The sequence below is a fragment of the Hylobates moloch genome, unplaced genomic scaffold, assembly GCF_009828535.3.
Source record: "Hylobates moloch isolate HMO894 unplaced genomic scaffold, HMol_V3 SCAFFOLD_5, whole genome shotgun sequence".
NCBI lineage: Eukaryota > Metazoa > Chordata > Mammalia > Primates > Hylobatidae > Hylobates > Hylobates moloch.
The window spans coordinates 127,827,243-127,852,497 of record NW_026652280.1 but is presented as its reverse complement, the minus strand read 5'-3'; the positions used below and the strand labels follow the sequence as shown (position 1 = coordinate 127,852,497).

Here is a 25,255-nt window from a genome sequence, read left to right as displayed (position 1 = left end):
CTATACATTCTCAGACAGTTCTCTGCGTCTCACTTTTATCAATTAGAAAGCAAAGAGGTTGCAATAGATCACTAAGTTAACGTCATTTCTTTGGCTGGCAAAGGTATGACAATTCAACAACTACTCAAAACTAAACTCAAGACCTGCCCTCTCCAGCACCCACTCCAAACTTGATCTTTTCTCTGGACACTTTCAAGGAAAGGCAACATGCCACCCCACCCCCCAACACCCACCTCCGCCCCAATGCAGATTCACAAGGCTAAAAACTTGAATTAATCCTTTACACTTCTTACACTTGACCAGTTACTGAATCTGCTCAGTGTTACTTTCTAAATATCTTGATACCTAAATATCTTGATTTCTTATATTTGCTTCATTTTATCAACTCCAAAAACGAAGCAACCACCACCTGTTGCCTGGATTCCTACACAGCTTTCTAAACTATCTCTCTAAATCTAATCTTGGCCCTTCTATTTCCACCATAATGTGAGAATGATCTTTCCAAATGCAAACTGGATTATGTTACCCCCTTAAAGCCATTCATTGCTTGGCTTTCCGTTTTTCTTAATGTGTAAACTCTGGCCCAGCCCCACTTTTGCAGCCTTCCTTCTCCGTTTTCAAAACGCTTTCTGTTACCTTTCACTTCCTGCTGTTTGGATACTCCTCACCTCCACTGTCTTTGGATGCCATATCTAACTCAGCCATGATATCTCATCTCAGCTTCACTTCCACGTGGATGCCTTCCTTGAACTCCTAGCTGGGATGGTTTATTTTGTTTTTGTTTGTTTGCTTTTTGCTCACATGGAGCTGTGATTATTTTTATCAGAGCACTTAGTATGAAACTAAACATCATTTAAAGTAATACTTTGATTGATGTGTCTCTTCCAAGTTCCACAAATGCAAAGATGCTCTTTTTTGCTCACTGCTGTGTTCCCACTGTCACAGTGAGGGATCAGATTAATGAATGAGCAAGCATCTAGGACAGAAATTCTCAAATTTTCTGATGTGCTTATATAATTTAATATTACTTTGCTTTCAGATGTTCTGGTTTTACTTTAGTGATTTCCGCGTGTATAATTCTTGTAATTCTATTCTCTCCTACCAAGATGATATGAGTAAATCATCACTACATATATATTTTCTTTTTCCTGTCGTGATGATAACTTAATCTGATCCATTCTTGTTCATTTTCACTCTTTGTGGCAAATGAAACATCATTATTGCATGGTGTTAAGTGCATGGGCTTTGGGGTCAAACTGGTCTGGATCATAATCCTGGATCTCTCAGTTACTAATTTTGTAAACATGGGCAAGTTACTTTATATAATCAGGCTTCAATTTTTTTAAGCCTGCAAAATGAAGACAATAAAAACATTTCACTGAGCTGTCCTGAGGGTTAATTGCATTAATGTAGTAAAGAGCACAATAACTATTATTGTTGTATATGATAACATGACAAACTATTTTTGTGTCTCAATAAACTTGAGCTATTCTGCCTGATGCTGTCATAAATATCATAATCTACAAATATTGTTCAACTAGTATTTGTCTTGTATTTTGCTAAGTACGGTGATTCTCTCTAACCTGAAACAAAATGCCCATGAGATAATAGTAATACAATTAACACAGCACATAATTCCTTATTAAATTATAAGAGGACAGACTGAAAGAGTGGTTGAAATTCAGGAAAAAATGGAAAAAATCAGCCAAACAGGGAAACTTCCTGGGGAAACTGGATCTTGTCTGAGCCAAATCTCAAGTGTGTAAAGGGTTTGAATATAGTCATCAAACGTGAACACTGGGGTATTCAGTGTCTTGTCTGCACTAGGCTTCACTTCTTACATGTGGGATTTCACTTAATCCTGAAAAGAACTCCGGGAAGTAAATAAAAAATTCTTTAATCATTCTTTCCTGTATTAATTCATTCATTATATATTTATTCAGAACTTCCTCTGTACCAGACCTTGTTCTAGTTATTGGGGATAAGCTGTGAACAAAACAAAGAAAAAGACTTCACAGAGAGCTTACATTCTAGTGGGATTGATAGCAAAGCAAAACAAGAAATGTTCCATATGGTATATTGCACAGTAATTTATTACACATTAATTAATATTACATATTAAAAGTTGAAACATCCTATGTAGAAAAGTAAAGTAAGGAATGAGGAAAGGAATCCTCAAGGAGGAGAAGTCATTTTAAACATGGTTCAGGGAAGGCCTCACTATTTTAGTATGAAGCAAGAATGTCTACAATTCAAAAGTTATGGTCAGAGAGCAAAGATACAAGACATGGAAGAAATATTTTTATAGTGGAAATGAATCTGGCCTAAATGAATCACTGGTGTGTGGAATGAAACAGGAGAATGAGACAAAGACCAATGTTAGCCATTGAGTCTGGGTGACTGGGTGGTCTGGATTCCTTTAACTGAGACATAGAGACCTGGAGTAGATTAGCATTATTTTTATTTTGGAATCACTTTAGAATTCTGCACACACTGCAAGATAATTAGAAACACCCTAGGATATTACAACATACTGCAGGCCAGAGCTGGAGTTACTGCTCAAAATAAATGTGCTGAGTTTCCCAAATGAGAAAACTGGGAATCATCATAGAAGGCTCCCTGTGCCTCGTCCACATCACCTTCCATGTTCCACCAGGCTCCAAACCATTCCACCTTAAATATCCTGGAGGACATGATGGATACCCTCCCTCTTTGTGCCACTGAGGGCCAATTTGCACCATCCTGTTTCCCTGGTTCCACAAAACCCATCTCTTCTATCCTCAGCTTTGTCTTATCATCCTGCAAATACATTTTCAAAACACAAACCTTACATAGGGTAAAAGGGACTGAGAGGAAGCAAACTATAGTTTATGGAACTTTTTCCAGTCATTCATGTAGTCATTCGCTGAACATGCACTATTTTGTTTAACCTTTATAGAGCCTTATAATGATCCTTTAGGGAGGCTGTTGTTTAGCCACATTTAAATATACCTACCTATAGGCATTCGCATTCATAAATGGTTGTGAAAGAATGCATAAATGCATTTTTAGTTATTATATAGGCATTTTTTACATATAATCTTTTCACGAAGTCATTTTCCTGGCAGTATGGGAATGTTCAAAGGGCTATCATGAAACGTTCTCAACATGTGCAACTGGAGGGTCTTGAGCTCAAGGGGGATCCAGAGCTCAGCTCAACATTCACCAGACAGGGAAGCGACTTGGAAGGCACCAGCATTCTGAGGTTGGCCTTGTAAGGTAAGGTGTTCACTAGAAGTATAGCGAAGGTGGCAACAGCTACAGATAAACAAGAAGGCTGATGAGATGCCAGTGAAGATGTTATGGACCCACAGAGCTGAAACACAGTTGCATCTGACACTAGTGCTTTGAAATTTTGGCTACTTACATGCTCTTGGCTTTGCCTATAATATTTTTTAAGGATTTATGTAAAGTTTGTTGTTGGTTTTGCTTTTTGAATGTTAACCAGTTTCAGCTGTGGTGAGTGAATGCAAAAAGAAAAAAAAAAAAAAAAGGTTTTGGTTCAAGCCAGGGCCCCAGTTTTCACGAGGCTACAAGATATCTCCAGGAAAGAGAGAAGGTTGAGTCTAAGTCTTCCAGGGACCTTGGGAATCACAGAGAGTGGTATCAAAAAAAAAAAAAAAAAAAAAAAAAAAATGGAGCACAGGATGCAGTACAGAGATGAGGTCATGGTGACTACTTTACCGCAGGAGATTCTAGAGGAAATAACTTATTTAAAATGCCCAGTACATAAATTATGTTTCAACATTTGGTAGCTGGAAAGATTCACTGAAGTGTTTGCTTACTGATTATTAACTAGTAAAATGAGGCTAATAAAGTTAAGTTACATGTAAGGGCAATTTAAATTAATCAAAATGGACATAAAGTATTTTTTAAATTATAATGTGTCAATGCAAAAATATGTTTTGATTCATAGTCTACACATTGTTTCATTTGAGTAAAATGTGATATACTCATAATGATTAGTGCAAATGAATAGAGGGAAGTTCAGGCTGTTTATTGTATACTCATACTTATAAAACGTTATACACTCACAACTTATACTATACTTTAATAGTATAATCAGATTTTATTGTATAAACATCAGTAAGTATTTGGTACTGATAATAAGTCAGAAAAATACTTAGAAATGCATATAAACCCTTGACTATTGCCTCTGATTAAATAAATAATGATGAATTCTAAAGTCAGACTAAAATGCATTTTCCAACAACCAAAACCTATGGAAATAGTCCTAGAGGATTTTATAATAAGATAAATGGAATGCTTACTTCATTAGAAGTCACTGTGTATGCTCTTTACTATGTGGTGAAATATGATTTGACATGGTACGGTCTTGGAAACTACTCATGAGTTTTTAGTTACTGACGTAAAACGCCTCATCTCACAGGTGAGGCTGACCTGCTAGCACTGGGACATGGAGGCTCAGGGGAAGTACAGCAGGGAGGCACTAGGGGACTTTGGGATGCTCTTGATACCCCAGCATGCCAACTTCCCTGAGGAATCTTTAAAAAATATCCGAACCAGTCCTGAAACTCACCTATAATATTTTTTAAGGATTTATATAAAGTTTGTTATAAATCCTTAAAAAATATTATAGGCAGTTTTTACCCAGTCTTAAAAACTATTTGGGAGGGACAGTATATTTTTAGGCCAGCTCTATTTTATATGAAAATATATTGTTCGACTCTAAGTGTAGGATTTGTATTTTTTCATCCCTAAACCTGACTTGTGGCAGAACAAATGGGGGAGGAGGAAGAAATGAATGACTTAAATGATTTGTCTTATATACTTAAATGAATGATTTGTTTGATACACTACATTTAGACAAACCCAGTGATTCACACTTGTATTTTCCCACAGGTGATTATGCAAGTTAATTAAAAACCCAATGATATATAAGTAAATTTGTACTTACCAGAAATACTGCTATAGATATTCCGACCAGAAAGCCTGCTATAACATCTGACCAGTGATTTCGATATTCTGCTACTCTGTTGAGTCCAGTAAGAAATGCCAAACACATTAAGCCCAAGCATAGAACTGGCTTAGCAAGTCTGGTTCCCTTGGCTTTGATTGTGTTGGTAATGTACATCTGAAACATTCAATAAAAAAAATGACTTTTCATGAAGGTATTTCCTTTATTAGCATAGCATATTATGTGTATGTACAAACATATATTTATAGACATATATATGCCTGTATGATTCAAATCATTAAGTGGAGTTTATGAAGTTTTTGAAATCAGTTTCTTAAAAGCAGAATTCAAGAGTAGCAATTATTTCATTTTACTTACCTTATATGGCAATCTCTTACAAATGGCCAATTCTTAGCATAACATTATTAATCATCTAGAAACACCAAGCACAGATAGTCCAATTGTCTTTTTTTCTTTTTATTCTTACCGTATCCGTTCTTGTTTTATCTGAATTTTCACTTTAGATCAACCTCAACAATACTGTTAGAAGGGGGAAAACTGATGAAGTGTTTAAGTGTTTTTAATGTTTCCATTTGTGTATGCCATATTCAGAGGATGCACACTTGATAAAAACCAGGATTGTGAATATAGCTAGAAAAAATAAAGTGGAAAAGATTTCTACCAAACAGATGTTACTTTGAAGAAAGACTTTAAGATTCAATGCAATGCCAAGGTTGCTTTCATGTTGTTAAATGAAATTGTGAAATTACTTTGTTTAACTACATTTTATCAGCCAGAATTAGGACAATAAAACACTTAAGTAGGCCGGGCGCGGTGCCTCACGCCTGTAATCGCAGCACTTTGGGAGGCCTAGGTGGGCAGATAACGAGGTCAGGAGATCGAGACCATCCTGGCTAATACGGTGAAACCCTGTCTCTACTAAACATACAAAAAATTGGCTGGGTGTGGTGGCAGGTGCCTGTAGTCGCAGCTACTCGGGAGGCTGAGGCAGGAGCATGGCGTGAACCCAGGAGGCGGAGCTTGCAGTGAGCCAAGATCATGCCACTGCACTTCAGCCTGGGTGACGGAGTGAGACTCTGTCTCAAAAACAAAACAAACAAACGAAAAAACACTTAAGTAAAATAAGGGAAATGTGTCAACTAAAAACAAAACAATGAATAGGTACCTACATTTCTGGCATCTGGACATATGCTAATGAATATATGGTGTCAACTGATTGCAGCGAATGAAATGTCACGAGCCACTATGCTCAAGAATAATTTGGTCCTTCCCCCATCTAATTTATTCTATAGCTCAACTGCTCATAATTTTATGCATTACTTTATAAGCAAATTTGTTGACTGTATTCAATTATTATTTCAAGTCATTAGTAGAGAAATTGTAAAAGAGATGACTTTGATAATATAATCAGATTTTATGGTATAAACGTCAGTAAGTATCTGGTACTGATGATACGCTCAGAAAAATTCTTAGAAATGCATATATATCCTTAACTATTGTCCCTGGTTAAATAAACAATACATCTGCCTAAGAGAGTAAACCAAAATCAGAATTTAAGTTTTTAGTTCATATCAGCCATTTTAGAACACTATGAAATCCAGTAATTATCTTCTCTATTTTTTTGTTCTGGGCAAAGTTTGCAGCCCTTGTAGCTACCAAAAGGGGCTGTAAAAATATGTAAGCAGTCCAAGTGATACAAGGCATCTCTCTAGCCAAGTTCTAGCCTTTTACAATCCATCCCAGGTCTCAATACTCTGGGGCGGGGGGACCTGAACTCTCTCCATCTTGGCCTGTGACCTTCGGAGCTCGGTCTCTGTGTCTAAGACTGTGTTTGGAAAAGCTTGATAATTTCAGTTACGGGGGATAAGTATATATGAGAGGGGAACAGGAAGAGATGAGAAAGAGAAAACGATGCTTTTGCCATTCTGAGAGAATGTGTGAAAGAGTTCTGCCCACATGAATAACAAGGCCAGGCTATCACATCACTTCAGGTTTCAGTGATGCAGCTAATTGAGTTAACTCCGTGTATGACTAGTGCGTATGAATAGACAGGGAAATTCGGGCTTCCTGTGAGGTTTTCTTTAACACAGCTATAAGGCTGGTTAATGATTTCTTACTTTTGCATTTCTTTACATCTGTTAATACTCAAGATATTCTGTCCTCATTGAGACAAAATAAATGTGAGAGGATAATTGAATAATATTGATACTGCTAATATCAATTAAAGCTACCATTTAATGAGGATTGCTCTTCACGGCAATGTTCTAAGCATAACAAATTACTTATTCAATCTTCAAAACAATCATCGAAGTTAGATATCATTATTACCTACATTTTATAGGTTAAAAACTGAATCAAGATAAAGCTTATTATGAAGACTACACAATTTGATGATTGCGGTGGCACTGTTGAGAAAAGACAGGCGTAAATGGAAAGTAGAGGGAAGGCACTTAGGTATCTCCTAATCTTCCTTACTTTTTCATTGATTTCTTGCTTGGAGGAAATGGCCAATGAGCATAAGTTGAGTACCAGTGAATGCAAGACAGTCAGAAACTAAAGACGGGAGAATGGAGGCCACCATAGAATCATAGGAGTAAGGCTACATTTATGCTCTGCTATTACGGAGAAGTGGGAAATAGTGTAAATGTGGTCCTTGTGCAAAATACCTTACAGAATGTATATGGCTTCAGAAAACATTTGCCTTTCCCTCACCCCCGAAAGCCATCTCAGATACAGTCCATCCCTTACTTGTCCAAGTTGTACGAGCCCATAGTAAAACGTGGGCTTGGGCTACCTCCCTGTGAAGTTTCTCTTGAATGTCGAGTTGATCGTTAAATTGCCCTAATGACTCAAGCAAGGTTTATAAGGAGCCCATAGACAGTCTAGCCACAATGCAAACTCATGAAAAAGCTTCTATTTTAGGACTAGCCTGGTATTTGGCTTTTCCCTCCATCAGAGTGGAGAGTGGACAGTGGCTGAATTTCAAGGGTTATGTGAATTTCAGGGGTTATAGATTTAACTTTAAAGTAGATCATAGCAGTGCTTTACGATGCACAAATTTTTCTGCAGCATCATCAGTTGGCATGGATGTTACAAAAGAAAAATTAAGAGAGCTTTCACTTGTACTCAGCAACTCTTTAGTACTTTATGAACATAAGTGCCTTTTTAGCCGGTCTAATTGTGTTATCCTTACAGAAAGTCTATTATTCTTAATTTGCAGAAGAGGAAATTATGGCATAATAATCTATTAAGCATGTTGGATACAGAACAGGAATTGATTATTTATGCTCTCTTGGTTTTTAATTCACTTATGAAACCATCTAGGTTAACCAGATGTCAAAATGTAGCTAAAATAAAATACAAACAGCAGGGTGTGTGATTTGAGCAGGATGGTATTCACTCAGTCCTCTAGGGTCAGTAGATGCTCACTATCTCGCAGGCCAATCCATTTAATCATTATTAGCAGAGCTTATTCATCCATTCCACAAATATCCATTAGCACTAAGATGCAGAAAGCCAAAGCTGATCATTTGCTCCCTGTTAAGAGCCTGGTGTATAGTCTTCTACACTTTTTCTTTGCTTATACAAATATATACAATAATTAACACACATATAAAAAGGTTTTGCTTACTTGTTTGCTTTTACTAAAATATAATCATAATGTCCTATTAGTCTATAATATTCGTTGACTCACTTGTTATAATATACATCCTTTTTGTGTAAATTGAGAAAACACTGAACTATTATTAATAATAAAACAATGCTATTATAAAAATAAATGAAAATTTAAAAACACGAATATTTATTAAACACCTACTATGCATCAGAGGCTGTGCTAGGTTTCTTCAAAGAGGAGACATCTATGGTTAGATCCTGAAGAATGAGCATGAGAGTTCCAGGCAAAAGGGAAGTGGTAGGGGAAAGGTGTCCTAGACAACATACACAATCCTCCTCTGTGTTCTCAAAGCACCTTGTTCCTCATCTGAGAACACTGGCCACAATGTATGGTTATAATTTATTTTCATTGTTTCCTTCACTAGAGTGAGGACATAGAAGCCAAGTCTAGGCTATTCATTGTGGCCTAGCTTTTGGAGAACCTTTTTCCTTCTCTTGTTTTCATGCTTCTTTCACCTTTTTCTTATGCTATTTACCCCTAAAGACATCCACTAATTGTTTATTTGCAGATGATTATACCTATTCTTTTACTATTTGCCTCTTCTTTTCTACAGATCAAACAGCCTCAATTCCCCTCAGTATGGGAATAACTCAGTGGCCAGATCCCTCAGCACTCTGCACACTCTAGTGCTTTTGACATCTGTTAGTACTTCTCTCAAAGAGTACAGCCCAAAATTAAGCAAACCAGTGCCCACTACAACTGACCAGCCCAGAGTGCAGTTGAGACTCTTCTAGATTGCACCCTATAGTCTTAACTCATTGATTCGTATCTCATAGTCAAGTTAGGATTGGATTATCTTTAAACCGATTTCCAGATTTTGATGACTTTGATTAATGCAATCTAACAGGGCACTAGTTTGATTAGTTTGTGTGTGTGTGTTTTAATAACTTCATAGCATTATCGGTCAAACTGTGTTTGTGGTCCACTGAATCTTCCATGACTTCTTCACATGAAATGATGCCTTATCAAGTTCCCCTTACCCTGGGCTCCTGAAATTGTTCAAAAAATCAAATTTATTATTGTTTTCAAAAAATATTTTATCCTGTCAACACCATTTTGAACTTTTATGCTGGCATCTATCATATTATATTAGTTATCTTTCTCCCAGATTCTAGTTAGCTCCAGACAGATCACCAATAACAGGACAGCATCAAGGACAGAGCCTCATGGCACTTCGCCTGAGATCTGTTTACAAACTGCTACTGACATTTTTCGTATAAAATTTTTATTTAAAAAATGGGGCATTCATTTGTTAAGCCAACCATGTAGTGTCCTGAAAGTTTTATTTATGTACCTGGACTTGATATTCTTGTTACACTGATAAATTTGCCAAAGAGCAATGTAAAGGTGTCTGATGGGGTGTGTAACAAAATTGTGATGCAATGGTGGAAAGACCATGGACTTGGCCAGACAGACCTGTGTTCACTTAATTCAGACCTTCAGGACTGTGATGGGGGCCAGGGGTGGTAATGGTGGTATAATAAGCAGTGGGATATTGAAGTCATAAATTTTCTACACAGTGCTATAATCTAGATTGTATAAAACATGCAGTAACTCTAGTTTCCATAACTGATCAAAACTTCATCATAAGCACCCATCTTCCACTGAACAGAAATGGGATGGGAGGAATTCTGAATAAATGCTTAGTTGTTCTCAGTTTCTCACCATTCTCTCTTCTGGAAAAACAACAGTGGGGTCTAGTTGGAGGCCTGCAAGACCTCAAGGTCAAGGTGGGGAGGCAACCCACCAGCCTTCACTGGCCTCCACTGCCAGGTGTGTATCCCACTGCTTCACTGGTGCCCTACTGACAACAACTGCTAACGTCCTTGTGGCCCCATACTGACTTGGTCCATCTAGACTCACAGGAAATAAAGATCCTTTCATCTCCAGCACATCTTCCTTGTAGCCCCAGGTGGGCTGCCTACCCTCCCAAGCTCTGCTGCAAGGTCCCTGGGCTCCCACTGTCTTCTCTGCAGCCTGACTTACCTGCTGCAGGTGTACTAAGAGAAATTGTTCTCCCAGTTTCAAGCCCTTCTTCTTTCTGTTATCTCCACAACCTCTCTGGAGTTCCTGTTACCCAGTAATCAACTGCCTTCTTTGGGTTCCTGACGTAAGGGTGCTCACCTACATGGGCACATGTGCCATTCAGCCCTTCCCTCTCCTCCAATCCTCCACTTCTTAGGACAGGAAGTACTTCCTTCCCTTCCCCTAGGTTGGTGGTATCACCCTTTATAATTTGTGTTTTCTCTATAAAATACTCAGATAATAAAGTATAATAATAAGACTTACATTATATATAATTATAATTATATTTTATGCTCATAATAAAATATTCAGATATTCAAATTTTGCTTTTGATATGTAAAGCTTTGATATTTAGAAATTCCTGTTCTCTCTTGACAAAGCTAGCCTCATTTAACTACTGAAGCTAAACACTTCTTTTTCTTCTTATCCTGAGGTCTTTCTCTGAGGCACTGAACCGATATGGTAGCCAGTAGCTACTGTAGCCATTAGCACTTGAAATGTGATGAGGCCAACTATGGTACTAAATTTTCAATTTATTTGGTTTTAATGAAAAGGATTTCAAAAATGGTACTCGATTAGATAATTAGAAAATGTTAATATATGTTTGAAACAAATTGGGCTTCACATCTACTTTTTACACTGTAAATTTTATATCTAAATACAGAATAAGGATTTCAGATGAAAATTTAGTGTCTGAACTGGAATGTATTTTGCAAGTGTCAAAAATACTGGATTTAGAACATTTTGAGAAAGAAAAATGGAAACTATCTTATTACTAACTTATATTGATACATGTTGAAATGGTAATAGTTTGGATATACTGGGTTAAACAAAATATTAAATATTAATATCACCTTTTTTACTTTTAAAAAACTATTAGAAAGTTTTAAATCATATATATATATGGTTCTCTTTCTATTTCTATTGGACAATGCTGACCTAGACAAGAGCATCATAATTTAAAGGGTATGCAAAATGATCAGTGAATATTCCAAAAAAGATTATACCCATTTCAGCAGTTACTGCTACTTTATTATTTTTATTTATTATATTGCTTCGAGTTGGGCACTGATCCTAAAACCATTTTCCAGGCTGCCTGAGCTGCGTTAGGCAACATTTACCTGCATATTTTTATCTACATCTATTTTTAAATATTTGTTAATATATTACCATGTCAAATGGTAAACAGTGCAATAAAATGATAGTATCATGGAATTATTTAGAGTTTTCTAAGTTAAACTAATATATATTCCCTATTTTTTCAGATTCTAATTATCATAATGGCTACTTTTTAAAAATGTTACTTCGTCAAAGTTAACCAGTTGTTTTGTATTTTATTGATACCTTTAGAGACTTGGGAGATTCCGTATTTAGTCAGTGTAAGCTATGAGGAAAAGTTCAGCTTTAGGAATTTAATAGTCAGGGTTAAAAGTTCAATCTACCACCAATTAGCTCTGTGACCTTACACAAATTACTAAACTTCTCTGACTCTTAGTTGTATCACTTGTAAAATGAAAATAACTATGATAATCTGTAGGATTTAGAATGGTAATCGCATAAGAAGTGTAAGTTTCATTGCCGTCACATGGCACCATGAGAATTTTTGTTCGCTTTGTGATTAGAATAAATTAAATGGATTAAAACAATATATTTGGATTAAAACTATACATGTGTTAGGAGAAATAATGTATTCTAACTTATGGGCATGGGGATAAAGCTCCTTATTGTATTTGAAAATCAAGAGTAAACATCCACTTTCTTTACAATATCCTTAATGGGTACCTAACAAAAGATTACATCATCATGAACACAGAATTTATCCTGTAGCTGATGTCCTTGAATGAAAAACACTAAGGAGTCACAAACGTGATGTAAGTAACAACAACCTCAGTGTTCAGGACCAGCTGGTACATGAAGTTAAGACCTGAATATGCTCAGTAACTCTGCTGCCCTCAGCACAAAGGCCGATTGATGGTTTGGTTATGAATAACAGCTCCTTCATCATGGACACATTTACCTAATCCCTAAAGTGCAGCCATGGCTGATGTTACATGGAGACTATTTATCTCCAGTATGACTCCCCGCCGACCCAATAAATATACTGCACATGTGGCACGTCATCCATCAGCTAGAAGAACAAACACATTTTTGCTTGACATTATCATCTATGAAATCAAGAACCACACATATTCACCACTTACCATTTGTTTTCCATACACCAGATAGAAAGTGGGATGATATTTACATAAAGATAGCTTGTGATACGAGCAAAAATAAATAAATAAATAAGCTGTGTGACATCTGAAGAATTATCTGCAAGCAAAATATATTTGATTGCTATAATTCTATCCCATCATCTCCAAGATTTAAAATTCCCTGACAAGCAAGTAAGGAACTAAAATCAATATGTAAAAGACAAATCTGGAAATTTTAAATACTACAAAAATATGCACAAGACATTTGGGCGAATTGAAGGGTTAGATTTGGTATACCTTACACAAAAATGAATTAGAACCTGCAAAACTTAAAATACGTAAATAAAAAATTTAAGTTTACTGTCAGGGACAAGAAATTAATAGTATAACAATAAAAGCATATTTCAAGTATCTCTGAATAGTCCTTAAAGCTGTCTGAAGTACTTAAATCTTTAGGACTCAAAATATTTCTCAGGATTTCTTCAGATAAGGAAAGAAACTATAATTAATGATAATGTGATAATCTATATGTCTGATCTTTGTATGATCTACTATGTACATAATATACATATATCATATAGAACCAGAAAATTTTAAATATTAAGTCACAATTAGATTCTAGATTATGAGATACTGTTGAGATACTATCTTAAATTATATAATAACAGAAAAAGACTCATCATACCTTAGAAAGATAAATATAATATTGCAGCACATTATAGGTTTGTGATCAGCAACAAAATACTTTATCAGCTCCACACTAATTTCAATAAATATAACTAACATTAATGACAGTGTGACATTTCAAAGGATGTCCTAAAATTTAAGAGTGTGCTTATAACACATTTCTGACCTCATTCCTAACCCTCATCAGTGAGTAAGTAAAGGGCAGGGGAGAAGTTTTCCAGGTTGGGTCCTCAGGAAGTGCTCTTCTTTCCCCCTCTCAAGGCTTGCAATTTCCCTCCCCAACTCCTTTAATTTTCATTCAACCAAAAGCTTCCTACATCCATTCCCACTGGGTCCCCACCCAGCTTCCAACTCTCACTTTACACCCTTTCAAGAAGGAGGAAGGTGATGGGGATGAACCTCTGTGACCTCTCTTCTCCCACACCTACCAGATTCTACCATTCACAACAAAAACTGCGTTTAAGGCATGTTAAGTTATCAAAGGTGTCAAAACACATCTCTTTGCTTAGTGCCTGCTTGCACCTCAAATCACATCCTCAGCCTTAGTGCCAGCTGTTGGAGGAGCAGGATGACTCTTTCTCACTTTGCTACCAGTATTCTGTTCATAATTATTATAAAAAGAGTTATTTTTACATAAAAATATTTATCTTTTTCTCCCATGCTAGCTTATATGGGATAGGAATATCCTTTTCTCTTTGTAACCTCAGCACCTGGTATGGTTCTTGGCTCACTCTCAGTAACAGCTAATCATAATAAAAGTTAAAATTTCATTAATGCTTACTATGTGTCAAGAACTGTCCTCAGTGCTTTATGTGCACTCAATCAGGTAATCCAAACAATTCCATGACATTGGTACTCAACAACAGAGGTAACTAAGACACAGAAAGGTTAAGTAACTTATCGATGGACTTAAGGCTAAAAGGTGATGAAGCTGGGATTCAAACTCAAGCAGTTCAGTTACAGAGCCCATGCGCTAACAAAGATGCTATTAATATATGCAGTACAGGAGTCAAGGATCCTTTCTCCCTCAGCCTTGGAGAGGAAGGCAGGGCTGGAGTAGTCCTCAAGCAGAGGTAAGACTACTTACCTTCAAAAGCATGCCTGAAGGAGGAGCTGAAAATGACTCAGTGTGTCAGTCTGAAGGTTGTGTGGGTCGGGGCGGGGGTGAGTACAGAGGGGAGTAGCAGGAATTAGGCCAGAGAGGTTAACGGGGGCCAGGTTCAAACAGCTTTGTGTGCCAAGTGAGGGATTCGTATTAAAAGGAAAATGGGAGGCCGTAAGGGGGATATGAGAATGTGACAGGAGTACACTTGAATTTTAAAATACCACTTTAGGAGAAGCAGTTCCCAGTGCTGGATCATCACATCTTGAACTAGAGTCATGGCTGCAGTTATGAACAGACTGGAATATTTAGGATGTTAAACTGGCCAGAATTGTTGGTTAATTGGATGCGTGCTTACGTGCACCCATGAGTTTGAACTGGGTGAGGTCATGGGTGGAAGGTGAAAGTGCAGTGAGGGAGGAATAAAACATAACAAGTCTCAGGCCTCAGTGGCCAACAGAAGTTTCTAGGCAGGAAATCTATAGTTCCACTTGGAAGTACAATTATATCCAGACATACGACAAGAATCAAGATGTTCCACCTGCTTTCTCGTGGAAACACTGTACCTCATGGTAGTCCACAATTAATAATATATTTGAAGGCTGAGTTGGATACCTAAACTCTGTGTATGACATGATTTCCATCAGGTCACAGTTTCAAACAACTGTTAAAACACCATCTAGGCCTCCGTGGAGACAGGAGTAATGTTTGTTTTGCCACTTACTCAATACTCAGCCCTGGCACAGGGTCACTCAATGGGTGAATAAATGAACGTACTGCTTTGGAGAGCTGGGCTTGTGTATATCACACTGCTTATATCTAATTAGAGCAAAAATATATACAAAATGTACAGCAACTCTCACAATGAATAATCTATGTGACCTTTCAGCCTTAAGCATTACTTTAGCTATTTTTTAGGTGTGTAGTAGTTACTATATTTTGGAAATGACCTCTAAGAAACTGTATTATTTTCCAGGAATCTATTGATTTTTCTAAAATCTAATGTACTTAACAGGCTATGGTAAAAGAATCTCTACTTCCCCTCTAGCCTGCAGTAAGCATGCACATTAGTTGGTTATAATGAGTGGATAATGGTCCAGATAGCATCAGAGGATCTGAGTTCCAGTCTTGATCCTTCAGTACATTAGGGCTATGATGTTAGGTGGGTGATGACTTATCCTCATTGAGTCTCCTCACTGGTCAAATCTGGAAAGCAGCAAGGTCTTCTTTACTACAGCTCCACACTCCTTTATCTGAGCCCTCAAGTAGAGAAGTATTTCAGCATTCAGAACATTTTCAGATTTGCGGTAATATGATCTATGTACTGCCCATTGATACCTCCAGTGTGGTCAAGGCTGCACCCTATAATAAAACACATTCACATTTCTACCTCAAAACAGATGGCTACTCACAGTAAGCAGAATAAGTGAAGAACTCCAATAAATTCAGGTCAGATAAAGTTTTTCATCCAGGGACAAACAAAACAAAAATTTGTCTTGCCTTGCATAGAGAGGGCTTTTAAAAAAAAGGTTTCAGTGGCTCATGCCTGTAATCCCAGCACTTTGGGAGGCCAAGGCGGGCGGATCACAAGGTCAGGAGATCGAGACCATCCTGGCTAACACGGTGAAACCCCGTCTCTACTAAAAATACAAAAAACAAGCCAGGCGTGGTGGCGGGTACCTGTAGTCCCAGCTACTCAGGAAGCTGAGGCAGAAGAATGGTGTGAACCCGGGAGGTGGAGCTTGCAGTGAGCCGAGATCACGCCACTGCACTCCAGCCTGGGTGACAGAGTGAGACTCCGTCTCAACAACAACAACAACAAAAAATTTCAGAATTAAGAATAAAGGATTATGAAACTGAGCTGTTCTGAGGACCAGATGAGATAATGGCACTAAAGAACCAAGTGCAGAGATGAAAAGCGGAGCTTTGCATAACCAAAGCTGGTGCTGTAACTACTTGGCAGCTCCAATTATGGTGGCAGGAAGGCATTTACATCCAGCTCTGAAACCTGAGAAAGTACTGAAGACATACTGGCCATTCGAATAGCCAGAGAATGTTGGTTGATTTGGGAAGACCTTTCCTGGTAAAGGGGCTGCCAGGGATGGATGGGGTTGTCTCTGATGCATGTAGTGATGTGAGGAAAGGCACCACAGGGCATGAAGTCAGGCAAGATTTGGGCAACGTGAGCAGATGTATCTGGCTAAAGCTGGAGAATCATGGTGGGAAAACTAGCTTGGCCTTGAAAGCTGTGTAAAGGAATTTGTTACTTATGCAAAAGGACAGGGGGTAGTGTCCTAGGTGCTTGAGGGGCTAGAGGAAGATGTTTCTGGCAGGTGGTGCAGCATGGGCACCAGGGGAGGAAGACAGAACACAGGGATCCTAGGCTCTCATTGGCAGCATCAGGAGACATAGAAGTTGGAACCAGAAGGCAGAGAAGTTTAGCTATGCTTCTGGGATAAATGTCCATGGGAATGTGGGATACAGGATAAATTATTTCACAGGCCTGTTCCCCCAACTCTTGCTTTTCTGGGACCTGGAGCTTGGGTGGCAATAGGACATCTAGTGAGGGAGCAGAGCAGGCATGTGCTTGCTGATAGGTAGGAGCCAATGGATGCAAGCTTGTCATCCCTGGGCAAAACACAGAAAGGAAGAGTGGATGCAGACTGTGTGTTTATGGCAGATAAGAAGAGATTTCCTACAATACCACTGAATATATAGTATATAGAAAAAGCTATCAATTAAAAGTTTAAAAACAGCTTGAGGCTTCATGAGAAAGCAAAAGTGTACAGAATACATTAATTCATTCCCACACTCATTCATCCAGTTTCAAATACTATTTATGGTGTCTTTCCCATGTCCTGGATAATGAGCTTGGGCTAGCAATATAGAGATAGGGAAGTCTGTTGCTGCTGACCTCAAGGAGCTCTTAGTCCAAGAGAAAGGAGAGACACGTAAAAGACTAATAAGAATAACTGAGGTGTATGTTGAAGAGCACAAATCACAGAAATAATTCACAGGAAATAGAAGTCAGGTTGATCAACAGTTTCTTCTTAAGTCTCAAGTATAAAAAGACTCTTTCCCTCAAGCAGAATGGAAACAACCACCAACCCGGACGTGAGGGGAGTGTTAGGCAAAACTTCCTGTAGGGGCCATTTTTATGAGAGATTTAAAAATGAGGGAACAGGAGAAGAAGAGTGAGGATCGTTTTTGAGGTGTTTGTGTAAACATTAGGTCTGTGACATCCCTCCAACTGTGAAACACTTCATGGTTCACAGAATTTAAAAAAATTAAAGTGGAATGAAGTTTACAGAAAATCCAGGTGCTTCTAAACCACATTCATGAATTCTTAGGTAATTCACAGAGGGGCTTCTGGAGTCTTTATGGAGTTGGGGGTGGATTACATGATTGTATGTTATAGGACTGGGTATATAATTTGTAGGATCTAGTGCAAAATGAAAATGAATGACAGACCTGTTTTTCAAAAATCATTACAAATTACGAGATAGTGACAGCAGAGCATCAAACCAAGTGCTGGAGACAGGACCTGAATCAGGTCACACATCCTTGAAGCCAGGTCCACACATCATAATCTCCATTTTAGAAAGTTGTGTAGGCAATTATATAAAGAATGAATAATTTCAACCAGCAGGAGTAGGGGCTATTAGGAAATTTTTATTAGCAATCCAGGCAAGCCATAATGAGGGCCTGAACTAAGTTTGTACAAGTGGGAGAGGAGAGCAGTTTTATCATCCTAGGTAATACGACTGTTCACCTTTACTATTTAATTTTCTTCATTATATTTGTAATAACCCCCACTTATGATATCAACACCACAGAGCTTCATGAAATAGAAAGTACCCAATAAGAAAACTTTATAGGATAAGAAAAACCAATTATAAGAACAAGTCAAACGTCCCTGTGATTCTATGTTAAAAATAGCCGCACTGAATTAGTGGGTGTCACTGTAAGTAAGTTAAACTTAAAAGCAAGGAATATAAGAACACAAAGGCCATTAAGAATAGTTAAATATAAGAAATATGCTTGCTTTATGTGCAGTGGTTCCTTTCGTGTTCCTTATCTGGCAGGTGCACGTTGATTACTTGCTCGCTGTTTACTGAGAAGCCAGCAGTGCCAGTACACTGCTTTACGCCATGGCCATGTGATTAGCAAAGGACCATGCTGGAAATCAAAATCCCACTCTCTTCCAAAAAACTACAGAGACATTCGCCACCCAGAACAAAGTGCCCAGGGTAAGGGACCTGGTATTCTGCATGGTCAGCCACCTCAACATGCACCTGGATTTACTGGCTGCAAGGGGGAGGCAATGGAATGAAGTAGTTCTGAGAATAGACATGGGGGACGTTCTGGATTCAGATCCTGTCTCCAGCATATACCAGCTGTGTGACTGTGGGCAAGTTATTGAATTTCTCTGAGCCTCAGTTTTCTCATCTTTAATTTGAGAATTATAATAGTACCTATGGAATTTGACTATAAGGATTAAATGAGATAATCTATGTAAAGCACTTAGCACAGTACTGGCATAAATAATAGAAGGACATTATTTATTATTCACACAAATACAGTGTTACCTTCTGTGAAAAAATAAGATAAAAGGTCTTAAGTTTTAGGGCTTTTTAGAGTGTGTAAGGAGCATTCTGAAGTGGGCTGCTGAAGCATCCTGTGCTGTGCAAGATGCTGAAATGGCCATAAGCAGCCATAGACTCAGCTAGAGACAAAGAGTCCTCCAGTCAGCATCTCCAAACCCAACCCAGTTGTCTCCATGTCTACAGGCATGTCAGAAGTACTCAGAATTGTTTACGGGTGTGCAACAAAATTTCCTGATCCTCAGGATGTGCATGGATCCCCTTCAGGCAGTATCTCCAACTATGGGATTGCTTAAAAGTTTTCCCAGTTGAGACTGGAGTGGTGAAGAGGCTTAGCAGGAGGACATGTGGGGTCTTCTATAAATGCCAAGGTGTATTAGACAGTCTCTCTTGGCTTTAACAGAATTGCCAGAGAAAATGCAAATGGTTACTTTATTTAAGGAATTAGACCTATTTATTCAGAACAATGGATCCAATGCTTTGTGTAGGCACAGCCTCTAAGTCTTGGGTATTTTTTCTGCATCAGAATACATTGAGACAATGGATTTATTAGAGGAAAAGGGCAAGTCATCTATTAGAAAGTCTTACTTCCAAATAATGAGCACTGACTATATGGCTGTTGTTGTTTGAACCAATCAACCTATTTTTCTAAGTCTGGGTTATATTTACGCCCTGGCTGGCATTGTGACAGCTATAGAGAAACAGTCTGTAGCCTCAGAGATGTTATAGTCTACATGAGGTAGGAATACACACAGGATAACTGGACAAGGGTGATCTTTTTAAGAGCCACATTACCAAGGCCTGCAGAGATCAGAACATGGGCAGTGGCAAACTAAGGGTGGGCATAGCAGCAGTCTGCCCAGGTGCAGGCCGTGAGGGGATGCAACAGTAAAACCTACTAAATGTCTATCTGCTATTTATTGTTGCCATGCTCTAGCAATTTAGGCAGTGTCAGTGATAACATACTCCTGCCCTCTAAATCTCTTGTTGGTTGTGGCACACTGTATTCTCCAAGATGGCTATAACAGTCTCTAACCCCTTGCACTATTGAATCTTCCCTATCAAGAGATGGAGTCAAATTCCCCTCCCTCTCAATCTGAGCAGCCTTAGCAATTTGCTTGTATCAAGAAAATGCAGTAGATGTGACACTATGAGCTCATAAGATTGAGCTCATAAGACACATTTCTGCCTGGTTCACTGGAACACTGGTGCTTGGAGTCCTGTAGGAAGCTGCACTCCCCAGAGCTGCCTCACTGTGTGGAAGCCAAGGCATGTGAGAAGATTATGGGTAGGCTGTTGTGGTCTTTACCTTCTCCTAGCCCAGGTGCAGTGAGGTGAATGAACAGTCCTTCAGATAACTGCATGTCCTGGCTATCAAGTCACCTTTGAAGTCAGCCTTTGAATCTTCCCAGTTAAGGCTGGAAACACCATGGAGAAGAGAAAAGATAGCCACATTTTGCCTTTTTCACATATCTGACCTACAGAGTCTGTGAGCATAGTAAAATGGTTATTTTATGCAAAGTTTGGGGTGGCTTGTTATGGAGCAATAGTAAACCGAACATTGATATAAGTTGAAATAACTGTTGCAGTTATTGTTGAGTATTAAAAATATGTATGTAAGCTTTAAGTAAGCACACTTTTGTTACATAATCTGTAATAAATACTGCATTACACATGGAAATTAATTCAAAGAATGCCCACCTATATACATTTGCCCCCTAGCAGACATGTGGACTCATCTACTCATATTCATCTGGAGAGTAAGCTCATAGAGGGTGGGAATCATTTGTGGCTTTTGCTAAATTTAGTGTCTCCAGCCCCGGTGGTAGTGCATTTAAACAGTAGTTTTGAAAAAAATAAAAAGAAAAAAAAAAAAGACATGATAGCATAGTAATTGTAAAAATGAAGAAAGAGAACTTGAGCTATTTCAATTCTTCCAATCTATGTGACCACCTGGAGTTTTTATTCATGTCTAAAACTTAAAACAATAAACTAGTGTGAATGCAAACTATAGTATTTTATTTGGGAGGCTGAAGTGGGAGGACTGCCTGAGCCCAGGAATTCAGGGCTGCAGTGAGGAATATACAAATAATTAAGCAGCCTGAGAAACAGGGCAAGATTGTCTCAAAAAAAAAAAAAAAAAAAGCATAGTATTTTTACTGGGTAAGTGCAAATTTTAGTCGATACATAAAATAGCATATTTAATATTTATAGCTTTAAAATTAAAATACATTTATATATTTATATAAATGTAAATATATATTTATTTAAATTACTTATTATATATTCAAAGTAATATATATCATTCTATCACAAAGACACATGTATATTCACTGTACCACTACTCACAATAGCAAAGACATGGAATCAACTATGGGCTCATAAAAGAAGATGAAGTTCTGCCTGGTTCACTTCAACACTGGTGCTTGAAGTCTAAATTCCCATCAATGGTAGACTGGATAAAGAATATGTAGCACATATATACCATGGAATACTATGCAGCCATAAAAATGAATGAGATCATGTCCTCTAAAGGAACATGGATGGAGCTGGCAGTCATTATCCTTAGCAAACTCATGCAGGAACAGAAAACCAAAACCAAATACCACATGTTCTCACTTACAAGTGGGACCTAAGTGATGAGAACACATAGAGAGGAACAACACACAGTGGGGCCTATTGGAGAGTGGAGGGTGGGAGGAGACAGAAGATCAGGAAAAATAACTAATGGGTTCTAGGCTTAACACTTGGGTGATGAAATAATTTGGACAACAAACCCCCATGACACATGTTTACCTATATAGCAAACCTGCACATGAACCCCTGAAATTAAAATAAAAGTTAAAAAATTAAATATATATTAAATTTTTTAAATTTAACCATGCATATATAGTATATTTTTAAAATATACTTTACTTATTCTTATCTTAAAACTAAAAAGTAAATCAATAAAATAATGATTATTATCACATAGTTATTACTGAAAATAATTTTTCCATATAGAGGAAGGGATGCTAAAAGTGATTTGCTTTTGTGTCAAATATGCTAGGTGCACCACTGAAGATGTGCAGATTTATTTTAAATAAAAAGATGAGATAAAGCCTTAACAAGGGGACCAGCCTTAATCTAGGCTGCAAAGGTAAAAAGAATTTTTTTCCCACTACTTAGCATCTAACCCCTTTCTTGTGATTGGGAAATTCTCCATATGTATTGTCTCCTGTATGGGAAGCATATATTCTATCCCACCACCAAAACTAAACAAAAATCTGAGTGTGGCCTTCCTCAAAGCCTTGGCAGGCAGGCCACTGGCACGTGATCCACACTCAACCAGATGCTCTGCAAATGATGCAAAGAAGCGGGTGAAGTGAAACATCCCCGCCACTGGCAGCCATAGTGGTGGCAGTGCAGCTGGAGGCATGGAGAAGCAGTGGTGCCAGCGATACCTGGGTCCTGCAGTCACAGCCGTGTATCCTTAGCGCACCCTTCCTGTTGTCTGGTCTTTGCTGTGGTTCTGGCTGCTTAGGTTCTATCAGTTCCTGCTCATTCCCTGAGCCTCATTTTCGAGACTCTCCTTTCACCTCATTTTGCTTAAATCAACTTGACTCATTTTCTATTATTTATCATAGAGAATGCTAATGGACACACAAAAAGGTGAATACAATTTTGACGGGTGATTATGGAGGTTGGAGGCACTGGAAATGTAGGCTGAGAGAATAGCAGAAATAGTCTAGTGTAAACGAGTGGACTAGAGTGATCAAAAGTAGTCTAATATGGACTGGGTTCACATGAAGTGAGAGAGGGCATTATGCAGTAAGGGAGGGGGGTTCAGGTTGGGCACCATGACAAAATGCCACAGGCCGAGTGGCATAAATGACAGAAGTTAATTTTCTCATAGATCTAGAGACTGGAAGTCCAAGATGAGGGTGCTGGCATACTTGAGTACTGGTGTGGGCTCTATGTGGCTTGCAGATGCTGCCCTCTTGCTGTGTCCTCACATGGTGGAGAGAGCTAGGAAGCAAGCTCTCTGCTGTCTCTTCTTATAAGGACACAATCCCATCATGAGGGCCTTACCCCTTCATGATCTCATCTAACCCTAATCAGTTCTCAAAGGCTTCATCTCCAAATATTATCACTTAGGGGTTAGGGCTTCAACATATGAATCAAGGGAGGACAAAATTTAGTTCATATCTGGAGGGAAGACAGCTTTTATCCAGGGCTAAGAGGGCCTTGTATAGCACACGTAGGAGTGTAATGCTTGAAAGGGCTTTCACTGGGAGAGCAGGCTATGGAGAGCTTTTATGCAAAGGGATAAGTGCTTATAACTCATGCTTTAGGGGTGTTACTCCAGTGGCAAAGTGCAGAATGGACAAGGATGAGAAAAGAATTATGTTAGGAAGCTTATTGGAGATGATCCTGCAATAGTCAAGGCAAACAACACAAAGAAGGTAAATTCGACCAGTAGAATAACATATATGAAGAGTCTGGATTTAAGAGATATTTCAAATGTGGACCCAACAGAATTAATCAGACATCTGGATGCAGGGGTGTGGAAGAGGGAGGAGTTGAGAACGACTCAGAGATTTCAGGCTTGGGTAACTGGAGGGTAGGAATGTCAATAATCAAATCAGAAGACACAAAAGCAGGAGATGGCTGGGAGCAGTGGCAAGATCATGGTTTCGGTTTTTGAAATTCTGCAAGTAAGGTGCTAATGAGACACTCCAGAGATATGTTCAAGTTAGGCATAAAGTCTGGAGCTGAAGAGAGAGGTTAAGGCCAATGAAGGAGTTGTGGGGTTCACTTGAAAGGCACTGAGGTGGGAACAGCTGAGATCACTGTTGGAAGGGATAACAGAGGGAAGAAAACATCTAGAACAGAAACTTGGTAATTGCTGGTAACAGTTTTCTGACATTGCAATGAAGCACTTAATGAGAAGAAAAGCACATTTGAAGAATATAATGTTTCCAACATATTAAAAAGAGAAAAACTCAAATAGAGGGAATAATTAAGAGTATCAATGCTACTGAGAAGGCCAGCAAGACAAGGATCTGAAGAGGCTCTTGATAAGATCTGGGGGATGAGGTCTGAGGAGTGGTTTCAGGAGAGTGAGTGTGCATGTGTGTGTGTGTGTGTGTGTGTGTGTGTGTGTGTTGTGGAGGTGGAGTGGGCAAACCCCATGTAACTGGTTTATAAGGTGAGAAAGTGTAAAATAATTTTTCTAGAAATTTCTTTCAAAGATGCCACGGTAGCTTGAATTAATGGAAATTTTTTGTGTGGTTGTGGGTTTATTTTTTTGTTTTTTTGATAGTGGAAGTTTTAGAATGTCCAAGGAGAACATATTTCCCTATAATGTATAGAAGTTAATAGCATAAGTCTCTATAATAGAAAGATGCCTGATTAATGTATTTGACAGAACAAAGCAGTAAATACACTGTACATAAAGTATTTAGCACAGTAAGAACTCAAGAATTATTTTTATACCTCAAATTGCTGTATTACTATAGAGAGATTTCTACTTGTTCTTTGGAGGCTTTTGTTCTCCTTCCAAGAGTTTCTTTAAACGGCATAAACAAACAAATAGCTCAAAGCAGACTGTGCTTATAAGAAGAAGGTAACCTTTATTGTAATACAACAGAAGAAGTACCAAGAAATCTCCTCAATTTAAATGCATCCTCAATTTAGGAGTTTGATAACTGCAATTACAGATATATATATATACATATATATACATATATATATGAGAGATAGAAAGAGAGAGAGAGAGGAAGTCTCGCTCTGTCGCCTAGGCTGGAGTGCAGTGGCGCAATCTCGGCTCACTGCAACCTCTGCCTCCTGGGTTCAAGTGATCTCCGGCCTCAGCCTCCCGAATAGCTAGAATTACAGCCATGCACCACCATGCCTGGCTAATTTTTTTTGTATTTTTAGTAGAGATGGAGTTTCACCCTCAAGTGATCTGCCCGCCTTGGCCTCCCAAAGCTCTGGGATTACAGG

General features: G+C 38.3%; 1 protein-coding gene across 3 annotated transcripts in view; it reads right to left on the bottom strand.

Annotated features, from left to right (window-relative positions):
- PLPPR5 (phospholipid phosphatase related 5) overlaps window positions 1-25,255 on the bottom strand; it is a 112,197-nt gene that overhangs the window by 25,450 nt on the left and 61,492 nt on the right. For all 3 annotated transcript variants that reach the window (XM_032155290.2, XM_032155287.2, XM_058439552.1), the window contains exon 4: window positions 4,958-5,134. In XM_032155290.2, coding sequence (XP_032011181.1) covers window positions 4,958-5,134 — 177 coding nt within the window. The remainder of the gene's footprint in view (window positions 1-4,957; window positions 5,135-25,255) is intronic.